Source organism: Haemaphysalis longicornis, unplaced genomic scaffold (genome assembly GCF_048455015.1).
Source record: "Haemaphysalis longicornis isolate Haplotype H1 unplaced genomic scaffold, Haemaphysalis longicornis Haplotype H1 scaffold_6, whole genome shotgun sequence".
In the NCBI taxonomy this organism is placed as follows: domain Eukaryota; kingdom Metazoa; phylum Arthropoda; class Arachnida; order Ixodida; family Ixodidae; genus Haemaphysalis; species Haemaphysalis longicornis.
In genome coordinates this window covers 15,886,680-15,912,861 of record NW_027526407.1, presented here as the reverse complement: position 1 = coordinate 15,912,861, position 26,182 = coordinate 15,886,680, and the positions used below count along the sequence as shown (strand labels likewise).

The window sequence follows — 26,182 nt, the reverse complement described above, 5'->3', positions numbered from 1 at the left end:
TGTTAGATATTGTTAGATAGGAGTGTGTGTATATAGGTATATATATATATATATATATATATATATATATATATATATATATATATATATATATATATATATATATATATATATATAACGCAGAAATAAGGGTTGGCAGTCGAGAAAACCTCGGAAAGCAAAGGGGAGGATGTGGTAGATCATTGAAACAGATTAAGAATTTGGAAAGAAAGAAAGAAAGTGAAGAAAAAATGCCCGCCAGGTGGGATCCGAACCCACGACCTCCAGAATACCGGTCTGGTGCGGTCCTCCCCTTTGCTTTCCGAGGTTTTCTCGACTGCCAACCCTTATTTCTGCGTTATTTTCAACGAGCCCCTCATTTCCTATTCTGATTCGCTACATGCATAGCGAGGGCCTCTGTTCTGGCAGTCTTGTTGCCAAAGGGAGCTTAAGAGGGTTCAAAGCTGGTCGACCACTCTGGACATGTCGTAGACACTCGAGTCACGACCCGGGGGTTAAAAAGAAGGTCCCCTTCTCCCCGATTAGTCCGAATGGCGCTGGCTACCACCCCCAAGCACAGGAAACAAACATACCTAACATAAATACCCCAGAAAGTGAATGGGAAAATCGCCCCGCCGGTAGCGTAGTGGTTATCGCACCAGACCGGTATTCTGGAGGTCGTGGGTTCGGATCCCACCTGGCGGGCATTTTTTCTTCACTTTCTTTCTTTCTTTCCAAATTCTTAATCTGTTTCAATGATCTACCACATCCTCCCCTTTGCTTTCCGAGGTTTTCTCGACTGCCAACCCTTATTTCTGCGTTATTTTCAACGAGCCCCTCATTTCCTATTCTGATTCGCTATATATATATATATATATATATATATATATATATATATATATATAGTGTGCCATTTTTATTCACACGAGGGAGGCTAGTGTGCTAGACGGCACAAGAACTTGAAGATTAGCCTTTTAAACATTACTTCAAGTGAAATTTGGTATCTGGTTATCAGCGGCGGGTAGTTATTGCCAAAAAGCAATCTTAAAAGTTACGTTGACTTTGGTTGACGGAGCAAAGTTGCAGCGGAACCCGAAAGACTGGACTCTTCTTTCGAGCATTAGTGTTTGATCGTCATTTCATTCACCTTTCGTTGGGTTTTTTAACCTAACGGAAAGGGAATCTCAAAGTGAAGCTCAAAAACATTTTTTTTTGTCTCTGCAGCTTCGTCGGCTGCAGGCGTCGCTGCATGGTGACCTGATGTCTGGCAGAGAGCACCCAGCTTATGATGCCATCCTGTCGCATGAGGCGCTGCGCTCGTGCCGCGAGGTACGTCTGGGTTCTTACCTGGAGCGTGTGGACAACACAGCCTTCGTCATGGAGGGCGTCTCTGCCAAGGGACTAACCTGTGCGCACGAGGTCTTCCCTGAAGTCACATACCTGGAGGTGAGAAATCCTATTCCAGTACAGTGTAAAATGGTTTGCTCTTAACTCTTTCATTACTGCGGGAAATTGACAGATTTTTAGGGGTCTAAGAAAACATTGTTTTCTGCTAAAGGTATTGCTTAGGCATTAATTGCACCAACATAAAATGCAGATGATTTATTGCCCTTTCCAACAACATTAGTTTTTAAAATGCTTTCGTACATCATAGTTGTGAAAAAAATTATCAAAATCAATAATTTTTGTTAAGTCGTCGTAGAAAACAAGAAAGGAGTTGTGTTTAACCAATCGCCGATAGAAAAACTGCGAATATACATTTTGTAGGGAAACATTTCAAAAATACGTCCTAGAAAAATATTTTGTCAGGTATAGCTTGTCAGATATACAATAACAACAAAGTTAGCATGCGTGGCGCCTGTGCCATGTGGTGAAGCCTAACGTTTATTTCAAACTGCGCAATTTTAGGTGCTTCGCTCGCAGAAATTCGGTGGTTTGACATTTTCAGAGGCACTGGTTTGTCCTTATGTGACGTAGAAACATCTTTTCCATGACTGACTTTGCATGTGCAGCCAGCACAGTATTTGTGACAAGCACAGGCTGCAGAAAAATCTGCATGGGGTGGAAAAAAAATCTTGGTGGTCCATACTTGTGGACGTTCACTGTCGGGTATCTCTGAAAACGTAAACTTCTGGTTTGTTATCGTATTTTGACTCACTGTTGTAGTCCTATTTGCAGGATTGAGATGCGATGTGCTAGAATTTTGCCCTGCAAGCTTTTACCGGGTAGCTGTTGTGCGATTAAAAAGTTCAGCACTATGAGCCTCCAACATTTCAGTGCCACCTAATGTTTTCAAACAGAAGCAATACCAAACCTGTTGGAGACTCTGTCCGAATGGATATTTCCACTAAGGAGCAACATTAGACCTCCGGAGATGCCCTCATTTGGAAATAAAACTGGCCGGTGAACAGCCGGCGGTGTGGAAGTCCAGTTTGAAGCGCTCTCCTTGTTGGAGCTGATGTGGCGACTGTGTCTTATATTTTGACTAGCATCGGAAGTTCTTATCGCAGAAATTGGTTAGGGTTGGATCAAGTCAGCAGTGGCATACGTCTTTCGAGGATGAGTAGCGAGTGCTGCACGTGGTGTAAGCTTGAAGTTGGGTAACTGCAAATACCGTGAAATATGAATTTTGTGATGCAGAAACAAAACCAAGCCTGATGTAAACTGTTTGCAAATGGTCCTGTGGGAAGTAGAACTACAACATGACCTAGAACGTGCGCAAAGGCAATGAAACGGCCTAAAATCATAAAATAACTTTGCAAACATGACAATGCTTGATATTTTCAGCTGATTTCAGTGGTTATTATGGTCAGAGTGCAAACCTGACTTTAGAAAATCACCTTCTGATTCACCATTCGTGCCCTGATAACAAAAACCAAATGCTGATGCACAGTAATCAGAAGCAGCACGCCTTCTTCTTTGGTAGCTGTGACGTGCGATGATCATGCCGCTTTTCTACACCTAGGTGATGCAACTGCGTGTCAAAAGTCACGTTTTTGTTGTAAAAATGAAAACTGATTTTGAACGGGCATTTTCTGAGCTAACCCCAAAGAGGTTTGGTTGGTCCAGTAACGTCAGGTACACTATGAAAAGGGGCTGCCAAGGTATTGTTCAAATTGAACAATTTTGAATAAGTGCGACAACAAAAGAATTAAGGGGGGACACGGCTTTCAACTTCAGAAAAATGGCCAAAACATGATTTTTTTGAAAGCCACATATTCGGCTTCTATGTTTCCTATTCTGTGCGTCTGCAAAGTTTTGCGCTGAAAAGCGTCACAAAGTGGCATAAAAAAGTAGTTTTGCCAGGCGCGGTGACAAATTATCAGCGCAAAAGGGCGAAAAAACAGCAATTTTCGGAGCGCTGTATCCGCAACGGTGCTATAGTGAACTAGTATTCTAGTTCAATGTAACAATGCCACCGAGCGCGGCCATTTTGATATTGTTAGATCGGCCGAGCGTTCGTCTTTGCGGTTCCGCTCGTCTCTTTTATCTTCGTTCATTCTCAAACGCACGAATGGCAGAAAAGAAACGACGCACAAACGAAGCTAGAAATAGATGCTGAAGCACTATTCGTCCTCCGGTCGAGGCGCGCTAAGACGACCCTCTTGATTGGGTGTCGCGGCGCAATGCAAGATGCCCCGCACGGGGCACCTTGAGCAATCTTGGTGACGGTACTGGCGATACCGCGGACCCCGAGCCCCCAAACATAAGCTGGATCCAACCGTGGCGATGTGTTTATAGGTGGAGGGTTAGAAACCACGAACGGTGGCCGTCGGGGCCCAGGTCAAGCTCCGGCGGATGGGTTTTCTGTCTGTTTACCAGGCAGGGAGCTCCGGGACCTCTTTGACTACCAGGGTAAGGTCAAAGGAGAAAGTACCCCCGTCTCCCTGCTTTTTCCTATGCCGTATGGATAAATCAAAAACCCCCTCAAAACGTGATCGGTCCCTGAAAAGGGGCCGCACCGAAGTTTCCTTTCCATCCCTACCAACCATCAACATTCCGAAACCTGACAACTATCCTCGTTTTTTGGTCCTTGAATCAATAGATAAGTCCAAACCCCTCTCCTCCCAGTCTGTATTCCTCGTCTCAAAGTTTCCTGAAGGAATCATTGGCAAATCTTTCGAGGCAAAAAAACTACGAACAGGCGAAGTGTTAGTTGAAGTCAAGACGCAGCAGCAAGCCCAAATCTCCGGACCCAAACCTGCATGGCAGATCTGGACATCACTGTCGCACCCCACCGCAGCCTCAACAGCTCGCAGGGTGTGATATCTGAGCCAGATCTTCTAAGTGAAACAGAAGCCGACCTTCTGGAAGGCCTGAAGGATCAGGGCGTTACCGCTGTCAGGAGAATCACCATCCGTCGTGACAATGTAGAAATACCAACAAAGCACATAATCTTGACATTCAACAAATCAAAACTTCCTGAGCGCATAAATGCTGGCTTCATTAGGTGTGGTGTACGTCCGTACATACCTAACCCGCGCCGCTGCTACAAGTGCCAGCGATTCGGGCACGGTACAACTTCTTGTCGCGGCAAAACTACCTGCGCGAAATGCGCCGCACATGACCACCCTACGGAAAACTGTGACTCTACTACCTTCACCTGTGCAAACTGTCAGGGGCCGCACGCAGCATGGTCCCGCAGCTGTGAAAATTTTCAACAGGAAAAGAAGATTATCAACGTGAAAGTAACTGAGAACATCTCCTTCCCAAATGCGTGAAAGAGGTTCGCCTCTTTCCCCTGGGGAAGTACGCCGACGCAGCTCGCTGGGGGGTGGAGCGGCGTCTGGTCTTGGCGGGGACCCAGTACCGCGAGTCGGACTTGGTCCCGCCCCCGCCCCCCCTCGGGTCGCCTCCGGCGGCCCAACCCGCCTCCGCACCGCTCTCTAAGCCCGCAGCGGTTGTGGTGGCATCCACGTCCGGTGGGAGTGATGCTGCATCCTCCGCTTCCGCTCCACCATCCCAAACCACATGCGAGGGCACGGAGATGGAAATGGGGGAGCCAGCGCCAGCTCCCACCCCCACCACACCGCCTGCGCCATCAGAGGCGTTTTTAAAACCCTCGTCGGTTGCGGGCAAGGAAAAGCGCGCCCCAAAGGGGCCGCGGTCCAAGGAGCCTGATCCCTCAGGTGTTCTGAGGACATCCGAGGATGAAATGGGCGTCGAACCATTCTTGTCTGCGGTGCACCGCAAGGAACGCGTCCCGACGCCAAAGCCTTCCGACAAGCCAAAAAAGGCGAGAGTCACAGCCCCGAAAGACGACACATAAACAAACATACACACTCCAGTAGCTCTCACACTAACTAATGGGAAGAGAAAACATAATTCAATGGAACTGTAGAGGCCTTCTTAAAAATCTTGACGATGTATACGAAATACTGCATGCTAATCAGCCAAGTGTAATGTGTGTTCAGGAAACACATTTGAATTCCAAGCACAGAAATTTCTTGAATAGTTACATAGTCTTCAGAAAGAACAGGGATGGCTGCACACACTCTTCTGGCGGTGTGGCCATAATTGCCCGGAAATCTTTAGCCTGTCACTCTGAACGCTGTCCTTGAGGCTGTAGCAATTTGAACAATAATATTTAATAGGTTGATAACGGTATGCTCCATATATATTCCTCCTGATCTTGCACTTTCGAGCTCTGACTTCGAGGCGTTGGTTGACCAGCTGCCCGAGCCATACATCTTAACAGGCGACCTTAATGCTCACAATTCTCTATTGGGCTCTTCTCGTACGGATGCCCGGGGTCGCCTGATAGAGAGGTTTCTTACATCCTCTGGAGCATGCCTTTTCAACAATAAACAGCCTACATACCATAACATAGGACACAACACATACTCATATCTTGACTTGGCTATTGGCTCTGCAGTTCTCTTTCCTCTTCTCGAGTGGGGTGGGGGCACCGACCCATATGGCAGTGACCACTTGCCCACCTCACTAACATACATAGGTAAAGGCCCATGCAGTCCATCTTCCCATAATAGGTTCAATGAAGCACGAGCTAACTGGAATACATTTACAGAGACATCCAAACTACACCACACATCCATAGGACACCTACACGTTCAAGAAGCTACCCAACTCCTCACGGCGCACATCCTCGACGCCGCCGAAAAGTCCATTCCCCACGCCTCTGGTGCCCCGCGCAACCAGAGGAGGCCGTGGTGGAATGAGGACTGTAGGCGGGCACGAGATGCCCAGAACAAGGCATGGGGTATCCTGCGCCGGTACCCCACGTCAGGAAACCTTTTATTGTTCAAAAGGGCTAAGGCGATGGGAAAACGTGTGTGCCGTGAGGCAAAACGAGAGAGTTGGCGCTCATTTGTAACATCCATAAACTCTTACACTGACTCTTGCAAAGTCTGGACACGAATACGCAAACTAAAAGGACAACAGACACACAGCCTGCCCCTGGTTAGTACAACAGGGGACACACTGGAAGACCAGGCTAACACACTTGCACAACACTTCCAACACGTGTCCAGTTCAGCACACTACACAAACACTTTCATGAAACACGAAACATCTGCGGAGAAGAAGTCGCTGCGTGATAGCAACAAGTGGCACACTTCTTACAATTCTCCTTTTTCAATTCATGAGCTGAAGGCAGCCCTGACCACATGTAAGCCTTCAGCGCCAGGTGGAGACAAAATCACATACACGATGATACAACACCTACAGTCAGACACCCTTGAAACACTTCTACACCTATACAATAACATATGGCTTTCAGGGCACATTCCTCGCTCTTGGAGGGAGGCCATAGTAGTGGCTTTCCTGAAAGAAGGGAAGGACCCTTTCTCTCCTGCCAGTTACCGGCCCATTGCTTTGACAAGCTGCCTGTGCAAGCTCCTCGAGAAGATGATAAACCGTAGGCTCGTGTACTTTCTTGAGTACAATGGTCTTCTCGCGAGCTGCCAGGCAGGCTTCCGGGCAGGGCGATCCACAAACGATCAATTGATTGCACTGGAATCTTACATTAAGGATGTCTTTATACACAAACAGTACTGCATGACCGTATTTTTTGATATCGAGAAAGCTTTTGATACGGCATGGCGTTATGGCATTCTTGCAGACCTAAAATCCTATGGTGTAACAGGTAACATGCTGAATACTCTTTCCAGTTACCTGTCTGAACGAACATTTCGTGCCAGAGTTGGTTCGGCACTTTCAAACATTCACGTGCAGGAGAATGGCGTGCCTCAAGGTGGCGTATTGAGCTGCACCTTGTTTATAGTTAAGATGAACTCTCTCCGAAAGGCACTGCCGCCAACCATATCCTGCTTGATGTATGTAGATGACGTTCAAACATCTTTCAAATCATGTAACATATTCATTTGTGAACGTCAGGTCCAGCTTGGGGTAAACAAACTTTCCCGCTGGGCAGATGAAAATGGATTTAAACCTAATCCTTCTAAAAGTACCTGCATTGTATTCTCAAAAAGGCGGGGCATCCTGCCCGATCCCGAAGTAAAACTCTTTGGTGACTCGATTCCAGTAAAAAGAGAACGCAAGTTTTTGGGTGTGGTGTTTGACGAGAAACTCACATTCATCCCTCACATAAAACGACTCAAACAAAAATGCCTCAAAACAATGAATATGTATTCTGAAAGTCTTATCTCACCAATCATACGGTGCAGACAAACAACTTTTGCTTCGACTTTATGCCGCATTGGTGGGGTCACGGTTGGACTACGGAAGTGTTGTGTATGGGTCAGCCACTAAAAACAGCACTTAAAATGCTCGACCCAGTGCTTCACTTGGGGCTTCGCCTGTCTTGTGGGGCGTTCCGTACCAGTCCGGTCCACAGTCTTTATGCTGAGTGCGACAAATGGTGCTTAGCGTACCAGCGAATTTATGTTGATCTTCTGTATGCCTCCAAAATCTCATCAATGAATAACCATCCCTTTAAACCGGTTTTTAATGATACGTCCACAACTAAACTCTTTTTAAACCGCCCATCAATTTCCGTTCCCTTCTCGCAGAGAGTGAGGGATGAGGTGACTATTCATGAGGTCTCCTTCTTAGACACATTCAAATCATCCCACACTGATCTTGTAGCACCATGGCATCTCCGTCCTGTGTCATGTGATCGGTCTTTCATACGATACAATAAGAACACGACATCAAGAAGTGGGATTTTGCAGCATTTCATGTATCTGCAGGATAAATACAGGGCTGCAGAGTTTTTCAGCGATGCATCTAAAACGTTCACTGTGGTGTCTTGTGCTGCGCATGGACCCAATTTTGAAGCATGAATGTTAATAAAGTATTTTTATGGCCGAAGCATATGGAATTTTTCTGGTTGTAAGTCAGATAGTTGAACATCATATTCCTAAATCCGTCATCTATACAAATTCGCTAAGCGTCGTCCATGGATTGTCATCTGGAAAGTCATCGAAAAATCATGTCGTTAACCTTGTCCTGAAATCACTTATGGTGGCGTATTCTTCAAACCTTGAGGTGACTGTGTGTTGGGTGCCAGGCCACTCTGGCATCGGCGGAAATGAACTGGCGGATGAAATGGCCGCCAATGCTGCACTCCGAAACACAGTCAACATAACATCACTACCTTACACAGACCTCAAGCCACACATAAGACAGCAACTCCGTAAAACTTGGCGAGCAGACTGGAGCGAACAGACAGACAACAAACTACATGTCATAAAACCACACTTGGGACACTACACTACTGACTCACACAACAGGCACATTGAAGTTACCTTAGCTAGATCACGGATAGGCCATACACATGTAACGCACTCGCACCTGCTCACGGGATCTCCAAGACGGCTGTGTAGCAGGTGTGGGGAGGGCCTATCCGTAGTCCACATACTCATACAATGCAAGGCACTTGACACAACACGACACAAACACTTTAGAGAACTCTACAGACAACATATTCCCCCACACCCATCGTTGTTTCTGGGTGACGATGCCATGGTTTCTGTGAAACGCGTGTTTAAGTATTTGTCAGACGTTAAGTTTTTAAACCTCATTTCCTATCATGCATAATCAAATCTGGCCCTATACACCAGTCATCACCATTAACTTTATTGATCTTACAATGTCTGGTTTACACGTTTTATACCTAACTTTTGTGGTAATCACTTCTTTTCATTAAATAACTACTCTGGCGCTCTTTGCCCTCATTGGCCTTGCGCCATTAAACACCAACCATCATCATCAATGCAAGATGGCGGTCTCTTGAGCTGCGTAGCATGGGCGGTTTGAGTTCATTTTTGCTGCTTGGCTCGAGCAAGTTTCTGTTCAGTCTGTGGTATTCAACTCGGATGTTATCGCGATAGGAAGGTCTGACATCACGAGCCAGATTACAAGAAGTTGTGTGGCTCGAAAGGCGGAGGTCATCGAATGCTTCGTGGTGCGCGTGACTCTACCGTCGCCAGACCCCGGAGGGTGACGCGGCGTGTGCGCTTGCGATGGCGGTTCGTGAAGGGAACTTTTAGTCGGAATTGCGATGTTTACATGCTTAGTTATTGCTGTGTTTTGATTGTGGGCTCGCCAGCCTTGCGAAAGAAACGGTCGGCGCGTCAAACGCTGCAGCGCGCTCGGCGTAGCCGACGTGCATTGGAGCATCACGTCTGCGCAGCCGGTTACTATTGAACGCCAGTAGTTGTAATTAATGCCTGCGATGTTAGATGTAATCTTAAAAGCAACCTGACAAGCCATATCAGGGATAATCAAAGTACGATATGTCATGGTATGTGTGTGCTGCGATGCGCGCAAGCCATATCGCCTTTCTTGTGCAACGTTTCCCGTGCTCTTCTAATAATCATGCAAATAGGTTTGAGCTTGGAATATTGGCCTCGAGGACATACCGTGGCGCCACCTACGAGTGACGTGACTTGTAGGACGCCGGGGTATGCTGTCGTCTGCTAGAACACATTTCCTGTGCTTATGCGACCGCACGTTTTTGTTGTGGCCGCCGTGTGCCCCCTCCTCGCGGTTTTTCAGCAAATTACAGAAGAAAGTTGTCTACAGACCAAATAATCCGGGCAAGCAATCAACGGCTCGCTTGTTCCCGACAACACCGCCGCGGCTGGGTAGTTGCTACCATCGCCACCGACAGCTCGTATGCAGCCAGCTAACGCCAGGGACGATACAATTGGTGCCGAGAAAAGTACACTGTTAATTCATTATGAAATACTTGCGACGTGACATGTACGCGACTGTGTGTGCAAGAAAATAGACCTCGCAACAGCGGCAGAAACGTGGCGCTCAGTTGCGATCTCACCACGCGTACTGCACGCATTGTGGTAAAAAATGAATGACTACGTGAGACCGGTGAGCGGATTGCTTTGCCGCACAGGCTTAAAAGTGCTGGTACGATCTGCACTTTGGCTTAAATTAAGCAGTGCCTATTTCCCCTCCAATGCTTTTTTGTTATAGTCACGCCCTGATTTGATTAATGATCACTAGTACTCTGTACTGCTGATATGTTTACTTTTCGCCACAACTTGTCCGCAATGTACGAATGGTATTAACGGGAGTTTTAACGCCTTCGAGCGAGTTTAGACTTGGCTGTGTTTATTAAGACCTCTGCAACACGGGATTTTCCTGCGCCTTTATCTAGCATCAAGTACGAGAACTCACGATTGCTCACAGAAGGCATGGTTGCGTACGAGGCGAAACACGTCGTGGGGTAATGGGGAGTTTAAGAATAGGGGAACCAAGCGTTAGAGGCCCCCAAGAAGTTCGTGGAACCCAAAGCAACACGCTTGCGCGCGGCGAATTTTAGAAGAGGGTCTTCTGCAACAGCTAACTCGCCGCCGGTTTCGGATGCGCTGGGTCCGATGTTGGGAACTTTAGTCTTAGCGTTGCGGCAGCTATTTCATCGCTGCTGTCGTTACAGTCGCGAATGACAGTCCCTAACACAACTTTTCACCACGCTGTCACCCCTTTTCTCGTAGGTGGAAGTTTGTATCCGTGGTTACTGCCATTTAAGCCTTCCATGATAAAGATACCTGCAGCGGCTTCGGCCGATTTTTGTGCGCAGGTATCGCCACCCTTCAGCCGCTCGCCGCACCGTGCGCGAACGGGCCGGTGGCGTGGGGCCCGACATCCGCGGCCGGTCGCCGTAGATCGCGGCAGATATTTGAGCGTCGCCTTGAAAATCGCAGCTGTTGACACTTCGCAGCACAATTTTTCACCACACGAACATCCACTTTCGCGAATGCGGACCTCCTTTTCCGCGATCAGTGTGATTTTAAAAAGCAGCAACAAGGTGTTGCTGTCGCGACCTACGTCGTTTCGAGCCGTCGGCGGGCTGCAGGCACGGCGGACGTGTGTGCGGAGCGTTTCTGTGTGCAGTAAACACTTCATGATTTCCTCCTTCACCTATTTCTTGAGAACGACAACCGAAATCTATCGTAGACGAGCTAAATGTTGATCAGGGAAACGAACCGCAGCTTACGCTTACACCGGGTTCGGTCGCATACGTCCGCCTACGCCTTCACGCTCAAGTTGTTCGCGGGCAGCCTGCCACGGTTATAAAGTCCCCATGAGGTCAAACTACGCTTCACGCACTGATAATGAACTTCAATTGCCGAAAATTAGCACGGAAATGCACTTATAAAGCGGGTCCTGAACAAAATGTCACGCGCAGCAAGCCAACAACGCAGCAAGGTAGGAACGGGGATCCTACAAGTGACGTCAAAACGATCGCAGCGCCGGCCTCTCCAGTGGTGGCCCTCGCAGCCAATAGGAATAAAAATATGTTCTCTGCGTTAAAAAATTACCTTACTGTCGTAGCATTTAACAATGATTTTTTTTAGGGAAATTACTGATACCAATGCATATGATCTATGGCTTAGGGCATACTGACTGTGCTGCGAGAAATATTGGATGCCTTGAACGTCAAAAGTTGTTAAAAAAAACCTTTCATCAAAGTTGGTGTAATGCACAATATTATACCAAGCTTCAAAGTAGCTCATTTGCATCCTTGTGGAATGCAAACTTTTGGCAATGAACACCTGCACGTATGAGTACTAAGTTGCTGGGCCAGGCAAAGTAGTAAAACATAAAAGGAGCCAGAAATTTTCAAATTTAATAAAAAAAAAATGCTTCACTTGTTGCCATTTGGACAAAACTGCAAAGGGAAGTTGTCCAGTGCGATACAGACAACCAGCTAATCTACTTTGCATTGAAAGCCATCTATCTCTCCGTTTGGTTTGCTAACTGGGCTATGTACTCTTCACAGAGAAGCTAAAAATGATGTTTTGTGGAAAGAGAAAGGCTGTAAAAGGCACTCCAATTGCAAGGCAAGGCCTTCCAGAAGCCCCATGTTCAAAAGGGCATGAAAGGCTACAACCGTGATGACATTTGATAAGTGAAATTTATGTTGCAACTGTGGAAGCAGTTTTCTCAAAGAAGTTTTTTTTGCCACCTGTGTCGCTTGTTCCAGGGATTTCATCGTGACCGCTGGGTCTATTTTGGTTCCGTTTCTTGCATTACATTCCTTGATGAACAGTTGAATTCGTGACACTCTTGGTTTTCCAGATTTGTTTTTTGGGGATTTTTTTATTCAAATAGTCGTTCACAGTCGACGTGCCTGTTGCACATTAACATCTAAAAAAATGAAAACTAAAAACCATTGTGTTGTAAAAAAAATTCTAAAACTGTCACGACCTCATCCATTCAATTTGGAAGGCAAAGCGCTCCGAACAAGTTTTCTATCATGTTTTATAAGTCGCTCAAGCTCGGTACAAGCGGGACAGAAAGAAAATTTAATAAATAAAAAAGTTATCAAAATATTACCTTGAAATTTTTATGGTGTTATCACAGAACATTTCCAGTTGCTGTGCCAATTTTCATCAAAATCCACAAAGAAATAAAAAAGTTGATTTTGAAAGCCACGTCCCCCCTTAAACGAGCCATGAAGAGAAAATGCAAGTTGGTTTTATTCGAAAGATTTCGTGTTTTATAGTGCCCCCAGCGCTTGTCCGGATACAAACGGTGCTTTATTCACTGAGAAATTAAACAATTTAGGTTAAAATTTTGATTTTGCCCCTCAATCGTGCGTTTTCGTGGTCCCAAATGACATCACAGGAACCGACCGCTCTGCAGCCTAGAGTACCTTCATTCACGCATCCGCCGTACAGGGTAGAGACACGTATACGCTGGCGCCGCCATTTTCGGTTGCTCGCTCGCCGCTGAAGCAAGTCATTGTGTCAAAACCGCGCTAAAATTATCGCCGCAACGCGGTTTACTGAAGAAATTTGAATCATATTGTCTGTTTCGCGTTGCTAGGTCTCGTGGGAAACGAAAAGAATAACGCGTTGAGCCCGTTGGCCCAATTGCGGCGGCACGGGACCGTTCAAAGGTTGTCTCCACCCTGTACAGCGGTGTTGGTTTGTTCCCGCGTTTCTTTACGTTCCGTAACCTAGATGGCGCCACCATACCGTGGCAAGCGTTTGGTTTGTTTTTGCACGTATTTAAACCTGGCTTGTTTTTGTTCTGGGAGAAAATATTCGTTCCCTGAAACAGTGCTCGCTCGACAAATGGGGTCACGTAAGACACCGTTGCTTGCGTCAACCAGCCAGTGTCGTCTGAGACAACCCCAAGCCCCGTAGTGCTGTGCAGCTAAACCAAGCATGCTGTGCGCAGTAAGAACAGCAGAACGAATGAGTACTTCTATGTTTACATGTGCTTTCGTGACTTCCACTGTTTGTCCCATCATTCTTATTGCTTTGTAAAGAATGTGCCCTAAATTTAAGCGCAAATCGCTCGTTCGTCTAGTTTGTAAGCTCTACCTAATTTGCGTCTGCTTCTGCCAGCCTCCGCCAATCGCAGAGCTTAGCTCATGTGACATCATAGGTTCAGTTGCGGGAAATGAGCTGGTGGGTCGCATGACCATTCCCGTTTTTCCTAATTATGTAGCTTATTTGAGTGAAGTTTACGTTAAAAGTGGTGTCAGTATGATTCTAACGAGACAATCTTTTGAATGAACCAAACTTGTGTTTTCTCTTCATGGCTCCTTTAAGGGTGTAAATCACTGTTTATAACTAACACCCTTACATTCTAACAAAAAAGCAAAGGAAAACATTCCTAATGGTATTTTGTCATTTATAATGCCCTTGCACCCTAGCCAAAACACTAGAGTACACCCTTTTTAGGGTGTTTTATCGTAAACAACACGCATTCAGACGGTTTTTTCTTAGTTTGATAGGGTGTGAGGGTGTTAGTCCTAGACAAAAAGCAAGGCAAAACATCCTTTAAGGGCTGGTGAAGAGCTTTTCAAAAAAAATTTGTTGGGGGCATTACTTTATGTTCTTGACGCTGAATTCGAAAAACATGTTTATTTTATGTGTAAATACCCCCAAACCATCTTTTTTCGTCAAAACAAACGACGCCTGCCCGGGGGCACGGCAAGAGCTCTGGCTGCCTTTCGCGATTGGGTGGTGGCAGATGACGTCATATTCGGAAGTGCCGGCGCTGCGATGACCGCACGGCTTGAAGAGCTCGTTCTGTTCCCGTTCAGGTACGGGCCAGAAAGTCCTCTGGTGAATAGAAGTCACACGATCTTGTCTTAGAATAGGATAGCCCGAGGGAAGTATAAACGCAACAAGTTCGCTCGCGGTGAGCTTTAGAAAGCGGTTCTCCCCAATGGCTCATGGCCGACTTCTGTTTCTATGATGCAGGGAAGTTGTGCAGATATTGGTTCGCCGCTTTCACTACCAGTGCTAGTCACAAATCCTTGCACAATTTTTCAACACACCATCATCCCCTTCCTCGCATGTGTAACTTAGTTTTTACATTCGGACAGGTGGTAAGAAACTATGTGCAGCGGCCCGCGATGCGTGCAAGCAGCAGCTAGCGAGCGGCCGGTCACCGTGTCGCTCCGAGGTGCTGGTGCCGGGTCGTTGCGCGGCCGGTCAGCGGACGTGGCATTAGTGCACATACACAGTTTTAGAATAGGAGAACCTAACGTTGGTGGCCCCCCAAAATGTAGAGGAACCCAAACGCAGCACGCTGCCCCTTGACGAGCTTTAGAAGAACGCCTCCCCCAACAGGTCTAGCCGGCTTGGGTTGCACGGATCGCTTCGGATGTTGGTAACTTTAGGCTTAGTATCAAGGCAGATATTTGGTCGCTGCTAACTGTACAATTGCAAATGACTATCCTTAACACAGTTTTTCACCACACTGTCATCCCCTTTATCACATGTGGAAGCATATTTTACCGTTGATAGTCATTCTAGCGATCCGTGCTGTGTTCATTCTTGCGCGCAGGTAGCGCCATCCATCGGAGATTTCGGCGCACGTTAAATATCCCCAGGTGGCAAAATTAATCCGGAGCCCTCCACTACGGCGCGCCTCATCGCCTGCATTGCGTCGGCGCGTTAAACCCTACAATCAAGCGCCATCCGTCGGCCTCTCACCACATCTCGTGTTCGGGCAGGTGCATTTGCTGCCGTCGACGAGCCTCCGCAACCGGCCGGCGCTTCGCATTGCGATTCAAATTCGATCGCCTCTTTCAAAATCACCTTGGATGACAATCCCTAGCACAGTTTTTCACCACACTATCATCCACTCTCTTGCACGTTTACCTTGCTTTTCGCGACTGCCTTGTTTCTGGGCAGCAGCGAAAAGCGGTTGCTGCCGCGGCATGCGCAGTTCGAACCGCATCGTGTGCCTTACGGGAATGCACGACCGGCGAGTGTGCGCAGCGCTCCCACATGCAGAAAACGCTTCATGCTTCCCAGCTTGCTTGATTTCTTCTTAAAATCTACCTACTTAGCTAAACTGTCGTCATAGCTAACAATGTTGATCGGGAAAATGAACAAGAAGTTCGGGAAACCCAGAGCTGCGGTCCCACAAATTTTCTAATCCCCTAATAATAATGGATCAGGAACTTGGGGTACCTCTGTATTTGTTTGAGCCCTTCGCTTCGCGTATGAAGCACAGAGCACCCGACGACACGGCCGGCCCTGACTACTTGTGAGGCAATGTAGTAGCCACGGGCGCTCGGGTAGGAAATCACTGGTGTCTAGGAGTCGCTTTAGGGAATCTCTAAAAACGCAGCGGCATAACGGTTAAAAATCAACTCCGAAGCAACTCTGGACAATAAAGATAAATAAAGTGCAGATTACACGCCCGACTAATTCGGAACGTCGCCCACAAAACGGGGACACAGTGAAGCGGCGGCGCACGCCGCTGGCCATCTTCCGAATATGACGCTACTTCCAGTCGCTGCCTCTCGGTTTCTCGCTCTTCCGGCGATACGGGAGAGAGCAGTGAGCGGGGCGTAGGGCCAACTTTACCGACGAATACCTCTGTCCCCAAGCTAAAAATGACGAAAAAACTTTACAGGCATAAACTAACCAATGTATTAATTGCAAAAAATATATTTTTACCCCATACTAAAAGCACTTCAGTAGCCCTTAAAGGGTATTTTGTCATTTATAATTCTCTTGCACCCTAGCCAAAACACTAGAATACACCCTATTAAAGGTGTTTTATCATAAACAACACCCTTTCAAAGGGTTTTTTTCTTTGTTTTTTGATAGGGTGTGATGGTGCTAGTCCTAGACAAAAAAAAAGCAAAGGAAAACATCCTTAAGGGTATTTTGTCATTTGTAATGCCCTTACAATTTAGCCAAAACACTAAAATAACCCCTTTAAAAGGTTTTTATCGTAAACAACAGCCATTCGAAAGATTCTTTTTTTGATAGGGTGGGAGGGTGCTAGTCCTAGACAAAAAAAGCAAAGGAAAACATCTTTAAGAGTATTTTGTCCTTTATAACACCCTTACACCCTAGCCAATACACTAGAGTACAGCCTTTTAAGTGTGTTTGATCGTAAACAACACCCTTTCAGAGGGTTTTTTTTTTTACTTTGATAGGGTGTGAGGGTGTTAGGCCGGGACAAAAAGAATGTGAATCAATTTACAGTGTACACACACATCTACACTGTGAAATAATTTTCTGTTAAAGGGGCACTGACACAAAAATTTTGCATCTTGTTTTTTTTTTTTGTTGCGATAAGTAGCTAGTGACCTACTTATAACCTGTAGAAACCTCATTTGCTTCAGCGTGCAACGGTTGTTTAATTAGAGGCATTTTCAATGCGGCCAGTCACAGTTTCGGTTTTAATGAGTGCCGCGAAACGATGGATTTTGTGTGAACAAAGCTGACCACGTCACCGTCGGAGGGATATCACAGAGCAGAGCCGCCGTAGCACTGTCGAATCCGCATCGACGGCAGTTTCTGCGAATGCCCTCACGTACTGATCTCGTGAGGCGCTTAATTAAAAAGCGACCGTGGATATGGCAGTGGCGCTGCGAGTGTAAATGCTGCCGCGGCTAAAGAACGACGCGCGACGCTCGAGACGGTGGGTGGCAAGACGCGCGCTGGGAGCAGCCGGCCGGTCTGCCTACAGGTCCGCCTTCAGATGTGTTCGGCTTAGCACTACAGCGGATATTCGAGTCCCGCTCTCGTAAGCGGTGCAGATGACAATTTTTAATGCAACCCGCCATCGCATCATTAACTCCTTTCTCATGTAGACCACCATGGTCAAGACTTGGGGACAATTTCGTGCAGCGGTAACAAGCTATCACTCGAGCTACCTGCGCCGGCCTGGGCCACTTCGCGGCCGTGGCCGCCGCCTGCACAGCGACCGTGCGGCTCGCTCAGTGGGCTTTTCGTGCCTCCGGCGCGTTTTCGCATCCAATGGTAATAAACAGTAATAGAAACAGAGTGCCTGGAATCGCTGTAGAACTTTGGTCGCGGCCAGCTGCCCGATTAGCTGACGAAATCACGGCGCCTCCGCCGCCAACGATCGCGTCGTTCGTTCTCGAGAGCAGAAGCTCCACCCTCCGGCCCTCCGATTGGAGCAGCGAGCCGGGCGAGCCGGCGAAAAACGCCGCAGTGCGGAAGCGGCAAACACAAACTCGTGACGTGTTTGGATGTTCTTTATTTACACAATATCCTCGGGATGTCGATTGCGCGTGGTCCTCTGCTGGCTGCTCGGTTGCGTTTCGCACACTTTAAAATTGATTTTAAATATGTTCTAGGCTGTATTCGCCGCTGATATTTTGCAGATGATGTATATGTGTTCCCACCAATCTATCTCCGAAGTTATCTCGCCTTCAAAATTTTGTGTCAGTGCCCCTTTAAGGATAATTTTCTCGCTGTAAAGTAATTTACACCCTTCAGGGGAATTGCCACTGTCTATAACTAACACCTTCGCACTCAAACAAAACAATACAAAGGAAACACCTGTTGGGTTGTTTTTCTTTGTAACAGCCTTACAGCCTGGCAAAAACTCAATAATGCACCGCTCAAGATGACGTTTTATCATTAATTGCATCCTTTCAAAGGGTGTCTTGTTTACTGAGATGGTGTGGCGTTGTTATGGACAAAACACGTGTAATCTTTTTAAACTGCACTGTCCATAACTAACACCAGGTGTTTTGTCTTTATAACACCCTTGCACCTTACAAAACATGAGTACACTCCTTTGAAGGGTATACCTTGGTATAGTTTTCCTACAACAGGTGACTTCACACTAACACGCCTTCAAAAAAAGCAGACACCGCGAGATCATACTTTACAGGAATTTCTGGCACTAGATGAAAAATATAAAGAATACACAGCAATTTGCACAGACGGTTCCAAAATATCATGCTATGTCGGGAGTGCAGTAGCGCAAGGGAAATGGGAAAAGGTGATCAGGCCACCCCAGTGCGCTTGGGTTTACACAGCAGAGTGTTATGCCATTGCTGTGGCAGTAGAAAGGATAATTGAGAATTAAATCAAACACAGTATTATATATACAGACCCTCTCAGCGCAGTCACAGCAGTGCATTGCAAAAATGCAGCTCAACCTCTAATTGGCGGTGAGCGCGACCACGGGCGGCGCTGCAGAGCGCGTCTCCGCGACGTCGGCTTAGGGACTCTCATTTGTCGTCTACTTCGGGGGGCTCGCTCTCCCTGCTGTTTCTTTGCGCTCAGTTGACTTTTGATGCTTGTCAGCACCAAATTTTGCGTATGTGGAGCTTTTTATTGTAGTAGAAGACTTAAGATCGCATACAACTACCTCAAGGCGTGATTTAAAGTAAAGATTTTGATACTGCTCTACAAGAAACATTGCCGGCGTCGCGCCATTTTAGCGAAGCCGGTCCTGTGCAGAGCGCGAAGAGTCAGTGCGAGGTGTCAGCATCTGTATTCAGCAGTCTTTCGAACAAAGGGAACAGCCATAGTGCAATAACCGACCCAAACAAATTCCAGGCCTTCGGGGGTGTCGGCTTGGGCACAAGGCACAGCAATTCCCGGTAATCGTATGTAAGGTAAAACAGCTTTTGCACCCTTGCCGAACGCTTAACTGTATGTATCACATCACTTTACATTGTCTTGGCATGAAAGTATGCCAACAAGCACTATGGGGCGCAAAAAATGTAGTTTGAGTTCCAAATAGCCAACTGTCTGTATAGGCACGTGTTAGTTTCTAACCAATATGGAGGCTTATTGGGCAAAACGAGTTATGTGCATGGAAAAAAATGTAACATTGTTTGTTCAGACCTGGAGGGATATTTCGGTACATTTCCTACAGCCATATCTTTCCGATATTCCGATATTCGTTAGAGTAAACCCGCACTGAATACTAGTATGAGGAGGAGGAGAAAACTTTAACAGTAAAATCGAGCTGGTTAGTGGGCGACCTTCTCAGTCGAGGATAGTAGAGAGTAGGAATAATTTTTTTGAATTCATGAATTATCGTCGCAAGTAAGCCAGGATTTGTTCTTTACGTCTGAAGGGGTTGGAAAACAATTGGTTTAGATTCGTGTTATACCGAAAACCGGCACGTATACCATTTATTGCGTTCGTTAGCCGGTATATCAACCCTTCAACACCGTAACCATGCTATAACTGTTCAGGTTGAGACTCAGTCCGTTACGATAACGATGGTTACGATAGAAATACGTTGCACAAAAGCCGCCTTCGAGTACTCTAGACAATGTTACTTGCGCCGTTTTGTGATGGCGTAGCACAAACCTCATTGTAGTTGAATGTGAATAAACAACACACGCTGCGGATATGCACCTTATTGTACGCAGCCGTAACGAAAGCCAATTTGTGAAGAAGGTATACTGTATGCCTTACAACTAGAAGAAAATATCCACACGAACTTTGGGAACCTCCTCATTATCCCCAAACGTCTTAATAGGACGTTTCTGACGGCGCACAACAATAATACGTTGGGCACAGAAGAAAATGTTCATCTGATACAAGTAAACATCGAAAGAAACAGAAGACAGCCGTTTTATTTCCTGCTGTCTGATGCACAACCCGCTGCCTGGTGCGTATCAATACACTATTGAGTCGTCATAAGAGCATCTAAAAAATACTATAGGGAAGCCTACGCACTTTGAATATTTATCAAGGAGCTCTGAGCACTGAACCTCGCAAATAGGATAGAAAGGATTAGTTACACACGATCATCTGATCGACGCTCTCAAGAAAGTTGGTCTCTCTCTCCTAGTTTGTTGCATACTTGTGCGGCATATGGTTTGAAATTATTCAGAGGTGTCAGAAGCTGGCAAAATGACTGAATTACTGGAAATAAGTTTGAAATGGAAAAATACAAATAAAAAAGCGAGCGATTTCTATAACAGGCACTGCTGCCACTCGCAAGCGGGTGACAGCGGCGCAAGTGCAGCAGCGGCGCGAGTGTAGCAGACGACACCGGCGCGAGTCCTTAAGCTGACGTCAGAGCCAGGGGGCGCCACTCAAACATCTCACCGCCAATAGGAGACATAATACGCAATTTAGTAACAGCCAGAACACAAGGACAGAAAATTAAGTTGTGCTGGGTCCCTAGCCATGTTGGAATCAAGGGAAATGAGAGAGCTGATGCGTGTGCCGCACAGGTGGGCAATGGAACAATTTAAAAAGTACAGATTCCTCTCAGCGACTGCATGAATTTTTACGGAGCAAACTGAGAGAAACTTGGTCGTCCTCATGGGATAAGGAAACCGACAACAAACTTTACCTAGTTAAACCCATGATAGCAGAGTGGGAATCAAGCAGACATAAGAATGCCTCAAAGGACCGATTTTATGTCATCTCGGCATTGGACACACACATCTTCCACATAACATTCTTCTTATGAAACAAGACAAACCTAGATGTGAAGATTGTGACCAACCCCGCACGGGGCACCTTGAGCAATCTTGGTGACGGTACTGGCGATACCGCGGACCCCGAGCCCCCATACTCACGCTGTATCCTACCGTGGCTAGGAGTTTTAAGGTGAAGGGTAGAAACCACAAACGGTGGCTGTCGGAGCCATGGTCAAGCTCCGGCGGATGGGCTCCCTGTCTGTTTACCAGGCAGGGAGCTCCGGGACCTCTCTCGGCATCAGGGTAAACCGAGCGAAGGAAGTACCCCCGTTCCCTGCTTTTTTCCATGCTGCATGGTTCTTTCAAAATTTTCTAAACCCACTGATCGGCGCTCCAAAAGGGGCCGCACCGAAGCGAACTTTCCCCCATTGCCTGCCCTATCGTTCCAAATACCTGACAACTTTCCCCGGTTCTTGATCATTGCATCCGAAGACAATACAAAGCCAGTGACATCTACATCTGTTTTCTTAATAGCTAAGTGCATTGAACGTGTTGTGGGAAAACACTACAAAGCCAAGAAACTGACCTCTGGAGAGATCCTTGTAGAAGTAAACAACCCGGCACAATCAAAAAAGCTTCTTGAACAAACCCTCATTGGCGACCTGAAAGTCGAGGTCACTCCCCACCGAACGCTAAATACATCCCAAGGTGTGATATCCGAATCTGATCTCTGCAATGAAACTGACTCTGACATCCTCGAGGGCCTGCGCGACCAGGTCGTCATTGCAGTAAGGAGGATCACTATGCGTCGAGAAAATCAGGAAATCAAAACCAAACACGTTGTCCTCACCTTTGACCGCAGTACCTTACCCGAATTTGTGAATGCAGGCTTTCTTCGATGTACCGTCCGACCATATATCCCCAACCCGCGTCGGTGCTTTAAGTGCCAACGTTATGGGCACAGTACTAACAACTGCCGTGGGCGTTTAACGTGTGCAAAGTGCTCAGAGCACGACCACGCCAAAAAGAATTGCAACAGCACTTTGATTAAGTGTCTGAACTGCAGTGGCCCGCACACAGCGTACTCAAGGACGTGTGAAACATTCAAACTTGAGAAGAAAATACTCAATCTTAAAGTCAGCGAGAACATCTCTTACCTAGAAGCGCGTAAAAGGCTCAGCGCCTTTGCTTCTGCGAAGTATGCCGACGCAGCTCGCCGGGGGGCGGAGCGGCGTCTTGTCACTGCGGCCACCCAGTACTGCGAAGCAGACTTGGTGCCGCCCCAGCCCCCCAAGGGGCTGCCTAAGGCAGCCCAACGAGCTGACACAACACCTGTGGCACCCGCAAGTGTTGCGTCGGCCACGAACGCCAGGAGTGACGGCTCTGCCGTTGGTTCCCTTCTTCCGGCTACCACACCTCAGGTGGCCATAGATGTAGATGTGGCGGGTCCTTCGACCGCCTCTGCTTCCAACACGCAACAAACGATGGTGGGAGGAAATCCTTCCACCACTTCGAACATATTCCGTGTCGGAGGCCGCAAGGACTCCATCTCGTCGCTGTCCCAGCACTCAGACGAGGACATGGACATGACACCGTCTCGGCCAGCACCAAAGGCGGTGAAAGAACAGCGCTCCATGGCGGGGCGGGGAAAAAAGCCAGCAGCCCCCCATGTCACTGGCCCTGATCATACCTGAGTGTGGTAGGTGATACATCCATCCCTAGTCTTCACCAGCCAAAATCTTCTTTAAACATTTATGGTAGCACAAATAGTTACGCAGTGGAACTGTAGAGGATTAATTAAAAACCTAGATGATATATATGAAATCCTACACAAAACTCAAACAACTGTCCTGTGTTTACAAGAGACTCACTTGAACTCTAAGCATACCAACTTCCTAAACCAATACTCAGTATTTAGAAAAGACAGAGACAGCTGCTCGCACTGCTCTGGTGGCGTGGCAATAGTTATACAAAAAGCTGTCCCTTGTCAATCTATCCATTTGCGCACCGGCCTAGAAGCGGTTGCTGTTCGGGCAATTATCTTCAATAAGTTAACAACAATTTGCTCACTGTACATTCCCCCTGAATATCGTCTGTCCAGTTACGAATTTGAGTCCTTTATAGATCAACTGCCAGAACCGTTTTTACTAGTTGGTGACCTTAATGCGCACAGCCCACTATGGGGATCGGAACGCACAGATTCCCGGGGCCGGTTGATAGAAAACTTTCTCTTGTCATCCGGAGCTTGTCTCTTTAACAAAAAGCAGCCGACATACTACAATATAGCACACCACACATATTCACACATTGATCTTGCTATAGGCTCCCCCGTTCTTTTTCCATCCATCGAATGGGAAGTGGGTACGAATCCCTACGGGAGCGACCACTTCCCTGTCACCCTCAGATATTTAGAAAAATGCCTCTACAGTTACACTTCACATGAAAAGTTTAAAGAAGCTGGTGCCGACTGGGCAACGTTTAAAGAGATGTCGAAACTTACTTACACATCAATAACACACTTAGGTATTGATGAAGCGTGCTTCTCCATCACAGCATATATACTTGATGCTAGCATTTCTATTCCCCAGACCTCCGGTACCACGTAATCTTCAGAGGCCCTGGTGGAATGACGATTGCAAGAAGGCCAGAAATGCTCAGAATAAGGCCTGGGGGGTCCTCCGCAGGTATCCTACTACAGAAAACCTAATTTCCTTCATGCGCGCAAAAGCCATGGGACGGCGAATCCGACGTCAGGCAAAAACAGATAGTTGGAGGTCTTTTCTATCATCAATAAATTCCTACACAGATGCGCGCAAAGTTTGGAACAGGATACGGAAACTGCAGGGGCAGAAAACATATGTCACACCTCTTGTCAGCTCCACTGGCGATACACTTGAAGACCAAGCAAACACCCTGGGGCAGCACTTTGAACATATTTCCAGCTCCTCCCACTACACTGAGACATTCCTGCGATACAAAGAATCTATTGAAAGAAAGCCTATTCGTGACAACAAGAAATCGAATGACGGGTATAACTCTCCTTTTTCGCTGCAGGAACTTATGGTAGCCCTCAACACATGCCGTGCTTCGGTGCCAGGAGCTGATAAAATAACATACACAATGATTCAGCACCTGCACATAGATACCCTCAATACTCTTCTCTTCTTGTACAACAAGATATGGTGTGCTGGGTACTTTCCTCATGCTTGGAAAGAGGCAATTGTGTTTGCTGTATTGAAAGAGGGGAAAGATGCCTCTTCTGTGACAAGCTATCGCCCTATTGCTTTGACAAGCTGCTTGAGCAAGCTCTTTGAAAAGATGATCAATAGATGGCTTATCTATTTCTTGGAATATCATGGTGTCCTTGATAGCTGCCAGGCAGGCTTTCGCTTGGGCAGGTCAACAACTGACAGTCTTATAGCTGTTGAATCTTATGTTAAAGAAGCTTTTGCCCATAAGCAACACTGTATATCTGTATTTTTTGACATCGAAAAGGCCTATGACACCACTTGGTGGTATGGCATCCTGCATGACCCTAAATCTTTCGGCATTTGTGGAAACATGTTAAACACAGTGGAAAGCTACTTATCAAATAGAACATTCCGGGTACGAGTTGGTGCAGCATTATCCAGGACGTATACACAAGAAAATGGCGTTCCCCAGGGTGGAGTACTTAGCTGCACACTTTTCATTGTAAAAATGAATACGTTAGGGAGAGCACTGCCACGCACCATTTTTTATTCAATCTATGTAGACGATGTTCACGTCAGCTTCAGGTCATGCAACTCCTCTATCTGTGAACGGCAGATCCAAGTTGCTGTGAACAGACTAGCCAAGTGGGCAGAAAAAAATGGTTTTATCCTAAATCCGCAGAAAAGCACTTGTGTTCTCTTTTCCAGGAAGCGTGGGATCCATCTGCAACCAACCATACAACTTAAGGGAGTTGACATACCCGTAAAAAGAGAACACAAGTTTCTTGGAGTAGTTTTAGATGATAAACTTACATTCACCCCACACATTAAACAACTTAAAATGAAATGCATGAAGACTATGAACATCTTAAAAGTCCTTTCCCGCCAGTCATACGGTGCAGATACAACATGCCTTTTACGTGTTTTTAACAGTCTTGTCAGGTCCCGTATAGACTATGGAAGTGTAGTGTATGGGTCTGCCTCAAAAACAGCTCTATAAATGCTGGACGCAGTGCTGCACTTGGGGCTCCGCCTGGCGTCCGGGGCTTTCCGGACGAGTCCTATTGAAAGCCTCTATGCAGAAACGGATCAGTGGTGCTTAGAGCACCAGCGTACATACATGGCACTTTTGTACTGCGTAAGGGCAACATCCTTAAATAGTCATCCGCTCATTGATATTCTTGAAAACAAAGCGTCCGAAAGGCTGTTTTTGAGCCGTCCGTCGCTTCCTCTGCCTTTCTCTATCCGGGTGAAGGTGGATGCGGAGGATCTTGGGGTTATTTTATCAGAATCTTACAAAGCTGACTTCGTTGAGTTCATGCCGCCTTGGCAACTGCGCCCTGTCACCTGTGACATGTCGTTCAAGGAAATTTACAAAAAACATTCACCCGCAGAACTCATCCGACAACACTTCCTGCACTTGCAAAACAAATTTCCGTACACTGCCTTTTACACAGATGCCTCCAAAACTGCCACTGCTGTGGCCTGTGCTGCACACGGTCCCAACTTTGCCAGCACAAGGACACTAAACAGAAACAAAAGTATATTTACGGCTGAGGCACATGCTATATTAATTACGCTAGAACACATAATACAAACAAAGACACAACAATCCATTATATACACAGACTCATTGAGTGTTGTGACAGCACTGCATTATGGAAAACCTAGTAGGAACATTGTGCTGAACAGGTTAGTTAAAGAGATAATGGCAGCCTACGCTTTAAAACAGGTCATAGTCGTGTGTTGGGTGCCTGGACACAGTGGCATTCCTGGTAATGAACTCGCAGACCAGAGCGCCGCTGCGGCAGCACTTCGCTGCAGCGTCGACGTTCAGCAGCTTCCCTATCTTGACTGGAAACCATTCATTCGAAGGGCAATCCGACAACGCTGGCAGCAACACTGGGACACTCAGACAGATAACAAA

The 26,182-nt window shown here is 46.8% G+C and overlaps 1 protein-coding gene across 2 annotated transcripts in view; it reads left to right on the top strand.

Moving 5' to 3' along the window:
- The window catches only part of LOC144142271 (uncharacterized), a 57,722-nt gene that overhangs the window by 12,416 nt on the left and 19,124 nt on the right, over positions 1-26,182 (top strand). For both annotated transcript variants that reach the window (XM_077673642.1, XM_077673641.1), the window contains exon 4: positions 1,204-1,425. In XM_077673642.1, coding sequence (XP_077529768.1) covers positions 1,204-1,425 — 222 coding nt within the window. The remainder of the gene's footprint in view (positions 1-1,203; positions 1,426-26,182) is intronic.